We start from the raw sequence: 9,846 nt of genomic DNA, 5'->3' as shown, positions 1-9,846 counted from the left end.
CCTGTGAATTAAATGCTAAAATAACAAATTGCTTTCTCTCTCACCACCTCGATCCTCGGATGGGTTAGCAACCAACAGATGAGCTACCAATACAGTAAGAAGGATGTGGGATGAAACAAGTCTGTATCAACATGAAGGTCAACTTGAGGGTGTACAAAATATAATCTTTTGCATTCCAAACAAAAGGCAAGTTTTAATCACTTGCATCCAAGGTGCAAACACGGTTTCGGATATTAGAAAGACGGTGCAATAGCGAGTCCAAGATGCAAACACAGTTTGCAAGATATTTAGAAAGTCCGTTCAATAAAAGTCCAGGATGCAAACGCCGTTTCCAACAAATTAGAGAGTCGGTGCGTTTGCAAAAAAAAATTCTCGGCGTTTGCATTTCTCAAGGTGCACAAAAAAATTTGCTGAAAATTTGTGTGAGGTTTCATTCCTAATAGTAGAGTCACAATGGAGATGTATCTTCAGCTTCGACTTGATCATCCTTATAATCTATAGATTAATTTCTAAAATGCTTTCTATTGCACATACACGTGAATAGAGATTATAAGCTATCAATCAAAAAATAACTTTCCAAATGTCATTTAGCAAAATTAAAGAAGGCTTGCATGTCATCTTTTTATGAGGGTCAACAATAGAATACTGACAAGTTTAGCTCATAAATTGGGATTAACAGTTTGATAACAGCGTATTAATCCTCCCTTAAAGCAACTCGTATAGACCTCTAAGTTTAGAGTTTTATATCATGTTACTCTTCATAGGAGGTTAAGCCCCTCAAAAACAAAGAGAAAAGAAGAAGAAAGAGGAAAACATTGGGTGAATGAGATTCATTTAAAGGAACTCTCAATTTGCCCATCACCAGAGGGCTCAATCTACAAGATCCGAAATGAAACCTTAAATCTCTCGTGTGACTTAAAGGACACATATGAGAAGTTCTTTGTTTGCCAATTATTCACTTTAAATTTCTCATATTCTCTGACATTATATTTGCATTGGACCTTCACTGTTTTAGTCTAATGTGGTCCTTTTAATTTTAGACTTTTAAACTATCCCAATGATTAGCAATGGTAAATTGCTTGTACCTCAATATTGATTAAATTTAAAACTGCCATTATAGATAACTATCATTATGTACATAGATTTGGAGAAAAAGATAACCTAAAAAACTCTGTCCTCACTAAATCGTACACTTTTCAAGGAAAAGATATAGTCAAAATAAGGTAAAGTTATAATTATAGCTCTTAGAAGTAGTGAGATCAAGGAGGTGAGTGCAGACCTTTAAGAATATCAATCAAGTCTTTTAAGAAGTTCATTCCCCTTGACTAGGTGAAACCTGCAACTTGCTCCTAGAGTGACATAAGCATGGAAAAAGTGATACGAGACTCCAGCATAGCTTTTGGTTGAATATGAGGAAACATTATGGAGAGGGCCACATTCATCCCAAAGAATGTGAAAGAACTTTGGATACTAGGTATCTTTTACTTGTTGATGGCTATGATTGCTCTCATTTTGCTTAATCAAGAATTCCACTTGAGGCTTTTCTTCATTAACATGTGGTAGGCTATGATGAGGCATCTCCCCAACTTCTCAAATAAGTGTAGGAAATTTTGTTTTCTTCCTTAACGACGTTCATATGGTTGGTGTCAATAATTGAACAATCGTCAATCTGACTCAGAATTGTGACCATTATCTAGGTGATTTTGGGTCTAGGGACTTTAGAATTGCCTTGATTCTGTAGTCTAGGGATTTCAGAATTGCCTTGATTCTATAGTTTTTATGTTCTTTACATTTAATTTCTTTAGTAAATATAGCCTGATCCATCTTCCAGATCACCTGATTAATCAAAATCTGACCCCAAAGAGTTAGGGCCAGATTTCCATTTTTGAAACATTTGTTTGCTGTGCAATAGAGCAATGTTCACAACTTATGAGAACTTTGGAAAATGCCAGACTTGTTATGGTCTAGTTGTAAAATTAGTTAGGGGATTAATCAACTACATAGAAGTTAATACCCAATCGAAGGCGTAGTTGAAAAGCAACCTAAAATTGGTCCCAGTAGTAAACAAAAGTTGGTGCTTGAACCTAGATGTAGTCATAGAGTAGCTATGGCTTAAATCTAAGTATAGTTTGAGGTCCATACTAACCTAAGCCTTGAACCCATCAATAGCTGAAGATGACTTAAGGGTAACAATGTGGCCTCATACTGACAGTGCTAAAAACCTAGTCCAATTGTGACTTACGTGATGAGAGCGACCGCAATGTTATTGGCACTTAAGATGATGAGACATGTTATATTTTTTCAATAAAATCTTCTAATCATTGACTAAGAAAATCCCATAATCCATTTCAAAATGAAACTTCTTAAATGATGGATAAAACAATAATAAATAATAGTCTAAGAAGGAACCAAACAATAGAAAATAATTTAGGGTATGATAATTGTCTGTAAAGGAACCAAACAAAAAGTTTTGCAAAAAAGAAAACTTGTTCACCAAACAATAGCAAATAATTTACGTTAAAATTGGCAAAATGCTTTAAAAAGTTTTCAAGAAAAAAAAACAGCCAGCAAAAACATTCTTCAAAAATTAATATGGGAATATATTTGATCTATCATTTAGGAACCATTATCAAAATGGTAATACTAATAAAAATTATAATGCTACAAAAAAAAATACACACACATGATTTTTGAGCAGTGTAAGTACTTACACAGAGCCACATAAAAACCAAAATACATTTTCAAAAAATAATTGGGGGAATGAATTTTTTATTTCAATAATGAACGATCCGATGAGTGGGAGAGTTTGGAAATTTTTTTTTCTAATAAACTAAACAAAACCAGGGACATTTTTTATACTTTTCCTTTTCTTTATCATCATGCAATCACTAGGATCGAAAGTGATGATTGATAGGGTGTAGCCATAGTGACATAGTGGGTGGGCACCTCTTCATGACCCTTCAATCCACTGACGGGACTATGGTACCTCATGGTCACATTGCTATTATACCAATGTGGAACATATCCCTTGCTTTATGTTTTTGTTCTTGAGCTACCTTATCCCAGAAGAGGGGAAAAAAAAAAATAAAAAAAATAAAAATAAAAATACACATGTTTGACTTTCTTTCTTCCTTTTCCAATGCAGTCTTGTGTGACCCTATATTTTCCTCACTCAAACTTTAAGTATACAAAACCATCAAAATCTAAGTTCGGTGAACAAACCATCTTACATTAAACAAATTAAATAAGAAAAAAAGCTTAGATTCAAACCACTATTTTCATTAGATACATAGTCAACAACAATGTACACTCATTCAGTGTGGGTTACTCCTATCTTGTAACCGAACCTACAAAAATTTCTCTATCCAATTTAGACTAAAAATGTAAATATCTCACTGTCGGTAAAAGAAAACATAAAACCTCAAATGGCACGATAAAAATGGCCACATGAATTTGGTGCTAGGGCTCTGTTTATGAATAAAACCCCGGCCGAACTCAAAATGTTCACATTTAGCCCCGAGACGAATAGCCAAAGAAGCATTGGAAAAAATATTCTCAGGAAAATTGCCGTCACTGCAAACTCCGAAATTTTCGGCCCGTCGTCTGAAATTTCGTGGCCGAAACTTAGGGGCAAGGAAGCGCTCGAAGTTCTCCCGCCATTGACGACCTCACTGGTATCCAGTCCTTGCTTTCCCACCCCTCTTGGTCGAAACCACTGCAACTTATTAGGCTTTTGATCCGCTGCTTGGCTTCTAAAGCTATGTGACTTTTTAGGGTGTCAATCGTTTGTTCTTCATCAAAGTCACTGCAACCTGTTAGGATTTTACTTCTCTCATTTTCGTCAAAACCATTACAAGTTGTCGAGGTTTCAGTCCACTGTTTTTCGTCGAGGCCTTGGCAAATTGAGAAGGTTTTAATCCTCTGATTTGGGTTGAGAATGCCGGAATTCTGCTTAAGGCCGCCTGGAAAATTAAATTCCGATGATTCGCTTAGGACAGTTCTTGGAGAACACACGATTTGGTTGGAGGATGTAGAAGCCAAAAAGGGGTGGTGAAGCAACTGAGAAGCCGTCCACCTTTGTGATGGCTCTGGCATGAAACACTTGTCAAGAAAATCAAGGCCGGAATCTGAAATTCCGGCGAATTTTTCTGGTAATTTCGGCACCTTCCCTGTGGCCATCTCCACGAGCGTACAACCAAGAGACCATATATCAGATGCCGTGCCCTGTTCCCTCCTTTCTAAAATCTCAGGCGCCATCCACCTCAAAGTACCAGCGTGAATGGCAGGAAGCTCGCTCGAAACCATCTTTGCAGCGCCAAAATCGGCGAGTTTGACTTCGCCTGACAACCCCAAGAGGACATTCCTTCCTTTAACGTCACAGTGAATAATTCCCTTTTCGTGAAGGTATTCCAGGCCTCTCAGAATGGAGGCTGTGTAAGTTTTAATAGCCATCTCCGGCAACCCCTTGCTTCTCATCGAAAGTGAACACAAATCTCCGCCCTCCATATACTCCATGAACAAGTTCACCTTTCCTTCTCCGTCTCTGTCTTGGCCAAGGTATCTTACAACAAAAGGCGAATCTAGTTTCTTGAGAATATCAATTTCTCTCTCTAGACATTCCAGAAACTCTTCATCCTTGCAGGTTGCAGACTTCACTGCGAACAATCCTCCATCTTCCAGATTTCGAGCCACACTCACGGCTCCATAAGAACCTTCCCCTATAGTTTTCAGTCTAATCCAGTGTTTAATTGGAAGAGGAGCCGCCATTTTTGCTCTGGTAAAAAGTTCGAAAAGCTGCAGTTATGGTGACCTTGATCTGGCAACGAGCTTGAGTTCTAAATAAAATCTAAAGCACAGGGTGGGTTGGTTCTCCTTCTCTAATTGTAGCACCTCTGAAATTCCATAGGGTGGGTGGCTTCTCCTTCTCTAATTGTAACAGAGATGAGAACCTTCTGAAATTTGCAGACAATTCGTGATCTCTACTCTTATATATAGGTTCTGGGGATAGATATAAGCTAAAATAGCGCAAACTTGCAATAATAGTTATCAGGTAATTAAAAAGAAATACGGTTAAGGCATGAATGAGCGAGAAACTAACAAAAGGGTGGAATTTTTAATTTACAGTTATGCCCTTACCTCCTTAATAAAGGAAATATATTTCTACTTCTGGCTTTTTATTTAGGAAAATCTGATTCTCTTTTTGTTAACAAGATTTAATCTTATCCTCATATCTTTGTTTGGAAATTAATGAGCATCGCTTTTTATTTAGGAAAATCCAATTCTCACTTTTTATAACAATCGTGAATTTTATCGTCATCTCTTTTTATTATAATCTTGATTTCTTATTTTCATATTTATTTGGAAATTAATGAACATCAATTCTTATCTTCTTACCCATTTTTAGGGAATTCGGTTATTTTTATCTTTAATTTTAGGAAGGAATTTAAGTCGCATAGGAGGGACCGGGTCCAGGTTCATTGGGCCCTAGCCGCCGGTCTATTTCCACCCGCACGAGCGTGTGGACGAGTACGCTAATTTTCAGAAAGTCTCCAATTCTTTCGCGAAAGTTGCATCTTCTCAATGCAAGTGGTGTGCATTCTTCTGTAATCATGGTGCGGTTTGTTTAGAGCCCAGGCTCTAAACAATCAAATTAAAGCGCATCTTTTATTAGTGTCGAGAACTATGGTTTCAATAATGGAAATTTATGTGATAACTTTTAAAATATATTTTTATCTTTAATTATAAAATTTAATGCTTTACAAATAGTGTAGATCAAGCCGATCTACAAAAAACTTGAAAATCTTAGAAATCGACCGTCCAAATACAAGTTTGTACTCTTTCCAAAACTTGAAATCCATTTTTTTTTTCATATCTATGCATTTTGATGTCGAGATGATCAATTTGAGGATACTAAAACAACCTTTTCTAGTAAATTTTTTTCCTTCATATCTTTTTTAGTGATATTTGAGCATCAAAACAACTTTGGCTCTAATTTGATTGTGTAGAGCCTCGGCTCTATGGAAACTTTTTGCATGATTTTAACGGTGGGAAATTTTGTCCTAATAATTTTGACGGATGAGTGATGTTTACGGGAATTATCAATTATCCATAAAAAGAGGGAGAAAAAAAAGAAGGAAACCTTATCCATATTTTACAATGAAAATCGGTTGAAGAGAGAGAGAATGCCACATGAAGAGAGAGATATAAAGAGAAAGAGAGAAGGGAGAGAAGAGAGATATAGAGAGGGAAAGAGAGGAGGGAGAGGAGAGAGAGAGGGGTTCTTTTGGGGGTTTTAATTGTGTTGAAGAGGAGATCCACGTAGCCTGTTGGGTCTTTGAAGAGAGACAATTTAACATGAAGACAGAGTCAGAATTCCACATGAAGAGAGAAAGTGAGGGAGGAGAGAGAGGGGTTCTTTTTGGTTCTTGAGGCGTTGGTGGGGCATATGCTACTTTTGGGTGATGTGGGATATTTGTAGGGCTAGGAAAAACCGGCTGGTGAGCTTGGAATAGCTAGGGTTTCGAGTCCGGGCCGTTTTGGGAATCTCTTACCTAGGGTGTAACCCCACAAAATTTCGTGTTCAAAATCGGCCGGTTAGTATTTGAATCGGTCTTGTTTTGGTCAAACCAAATGGTTTAAAAAGCGGATCGGTGATCCGGATTGGATACTTCAAAAATCGATTCGGATCGACGAATTGGCGATCCGGATAAAAAAACGGCTGAATCGGTCGGATTAAAGCTTTAAAAAAATCCGAAAAAATTATTAAACTTCATTATAAATGTTGTTTTTTAGGAATCCAATAAAAAATGAAGGTACTATATTATTAACTTTTATTTTTTTTATCAATTTGTGAATATTGAGATGTTCTTTCCCTGTATAAACTTATTTTAACTATTAAATTTGCATCACATAAAAAAAAAATCATAGAATTATCATGGATAAAATATATAATTATATATGGACTATTATAAAGAGTAGACTAATCAATGAAAGAATGGCCATTAAAATCTCGTTTTAGCAAAAAACCCAAACTATTACAGCCTAACTAACTATAATCCAAAATTATTACAACTTCACTAATTATAATATTATAAACTGAAATTTTAATTATTAGTTTACATTTTATAATTATTTTATTAGACAACTAATAACAAATTAAAAATATTTTATAATATTGTCTAATTTAAAATGTATTATTTACAACTGTAAGAAAAATAGTACATTACATGATTTATAATGTAAAAATTCATAAATAAAATAAAAAATTTGGTTATCAATGTAAAAATTAATAAAATGCATACAAAGTTTGGAAATAACACTTCAATTTTTCAAAAATTTATTTTTTTAGGTTTCTATAATAAATTTAGTAAAAGAGATTGTTAGTAGAAAGATGGAGAATTCAAATAGAATAAAATTTTTATTTTTATTTTTTTTTATACCTTTTATATTATTTACAAAAATAATTATACCACTATATACAACAAAAATTAACTGTTATATAAAAAATTAATTTTTTTATTTTTCATTTTTTTATGTCTTTTATATTATTTACAAAAATATTTATATTTATACCAACCACTATATACACAACAAAAATATTTGGACACACGTGTGCACGCGTGAGTGTGCGTGGGGCACACTCACACGTGCGCTTGGACACACGTGTCCACACGTGAGTGTGCGTGGGGCATGCTCGCACGTGCGTGTCATGCGTTATGTGTGTGAACTGAGCTGAACTGGATAGAACCGGATGGGACCCGATGGTTCCACTCTAGAAACGGGCGGTTCCCGATTTTTGGTTGGAACCGGTATGGACACGGGTGTTTCTGAGTTGAACCGGGCGAGTCGGGTTCGACTCGCCGTTTTTTAAAACACTGGGTCGAACCGATAGGTTTTGCTGCTAATCGGACCGGTTAGCTGATATAATGGGTTTTACGAACAAATAGCTGTATGGCTAAAATAACGGCTGTTATTTTCAATTGAAGCCGTTATTTGATGCAGGAATTCACAAGACGATTTTTTCAAGCTTTTTTTATTCTTTTTCTTGCTAATTTTTTGGTGTTTTTCATGATATATAGCTGGAAAACACGATTTATTGTCTATAAAACAAGAACATTTGAATCCAAGATTCAAAAATCAAGAGATTTTGTGGATTGAAATGGCGGATTTTCATGCCTTTTGAAATTTCCACCATTTCAACAATATCATCTTCAATAACCAATGGTTTTTGTTGAAATTTGAGGTTTTTTAATCCTAATTGAATCATCTGCCATATCCCTCTTTTAATTTGTTCAAAAAATAAAATATTGAGGGTTGATTTTGGCTCAAAAAGAATTTGTGTTCGATTAAAAAAAAAAAAAACAAATTTTGAATTGATGTTTTTGGTCTTTCTTTATCAAATTGATTTGTGTATTTTGATTATCAAGGCTTCATTTGTCACATAAAATATGTATGCTTATTTATTATTGAGTAAATATTTTTACATGAAGTTTTTCTGGTTCGATTTTATAGATATGAGTTTTCCACGATTTTTGAATTAAATAGGAAAATATTGAATATTTTTTTTTAAATGATTTTTTGTGTATTTGAAAGGATGATCGAAGCTTTTACATGGCTTGTGTGCTGATTTGTTCGATTATCCAAACATGAGGGTTGTTTCTTTGCTTGAATTGTTGCTCAATTTTAGAAGTTTTTGATAAATCAATTTTTTTTAAAAAAAATTATTTTGTTTAATAAAATTATTATTTTTTATGAATATGAAAAGTGTTTTTCTATTTTTTTAATAAAATAATATATTTTGATAAAAGTATGTTGTTTTGATTAATATGACAAAACCTATATGTATCGGCCTCTCTGTCTTGTGACATCATGTCTTTTATAAATGAAATTCTAGCTGGACACGTAAAAGTTGGTGGATTAATTTATTTTCCATTGTTTCTAATTGTGATTAGTAGTATCTTGAAGTGGTGTAAAACTTGAAACTGGAGTGCGTAAACATATATGTGTGCTTATATTTTTTAGTAATAAGCATAGACTAATGTAATGTTTCTGCAACACCTGAATATCTAGAGTACATATTTACACTGGGGTAATACATTTATGTTAAGGCGTTGTAAACTTATTATCAAACTTCATTCTAAGAAACACAAAGATTTATATGACTTGCTTGGGATCATGTACAAGACCATAGTATTCTAATATTAATTTACATAAAAAGTTGTTTTAATTTTGTTCATAGTATTAATTTACATAAAAAGTTGTTTTAATTTTGTTCATAGTATTATAATATTAATTTACATAAAAAGTTGTTTTAATTTTGTTTTTGTAAGATATATGTATGTAATAAGATATTATACACTTAATCTAAGTTTTTCAAATTATTATTATTATTATATTTTTTTTTGGGTTTTGACCTATTTAAAAAAAATAAAAAAAAATCTACTTGACCGGTTAATCCGGTTAACCACCTTCGTTAGTCTGGTTTCGGCTCTAACCGCTCCCAGCTCTATACCCAAATAACCGTTCCGGTCGATGCTTAGAGAGAGAGAGAGAGGTGGTGGCACGTTGAAGGTTCCGGTGCGTATGCTTCTTTGTCGCGACGGTGGATGACAAGAAAACGAGAAACTTATGATCGATGAATGGAAGTGAAAGTTATTGCACATAGGAGAGAAAGGGGGTGTTTTGTGTAATTTTAGTGTCCAGAGATGTTGCGTGTGCCCCTAATTTCGACGTATTGTCCCCAACTGGTCTGAAATCTGAGAGAAAGGGGTGCTGTTCCCTAATTTCGGCTTTTGCAATCCCCGATTAAATAAAATATAGACAAGTGGGTTGAGCCGATCAGCCACT

General features: G+C 34.4%; 1 protein-coding gene across 1 annotated transcript; it reads right to left on the bottom strand.

Moving 5' to 3' along the window:
- Positions 1-3,258: 3,258 nt before the first annotated feature.
- On the bottom strand, positions 3,259-6,915 carry LOC18433490 (mitogen-activated protein kinase kinase kinase 18). Its single transcript, XM_006843578.3, has one exon. It carries the CDS (start codon positions 4,765-4,767, stop codon positions 3,625-3,627), a length of 1,143 nt encoding a protein of 380 aa, XP_006843641.1. The 5' UTR covers positions 4,768-6,915; the 3' UTR covers positions 3,259-3,624.
- Between the last annotated feature and the right edge of the window lie 2,931 nt (positions 6,916-9,846).

This window comes from Amborella trichopoda, chromosome 8 (genome assembly GCF_054954075.1).
Source record: "Amborella trichopoda isolate Santa Cruz 75 chromosome 8, AtrichopodaSantaCruz75HAP2 v2.0, whole genome shotgun sequence".
Classification (NCBI taxonomy): Eukaryota; Viridiplantae; Streptophyta; class Magnoliopsida; order Amborellales; family Amborellaceae; genus Amborella; species Amborella trichopoda.
This window is presented reverse-complemented; position numbering and strand designations above follow the sequence as displayed.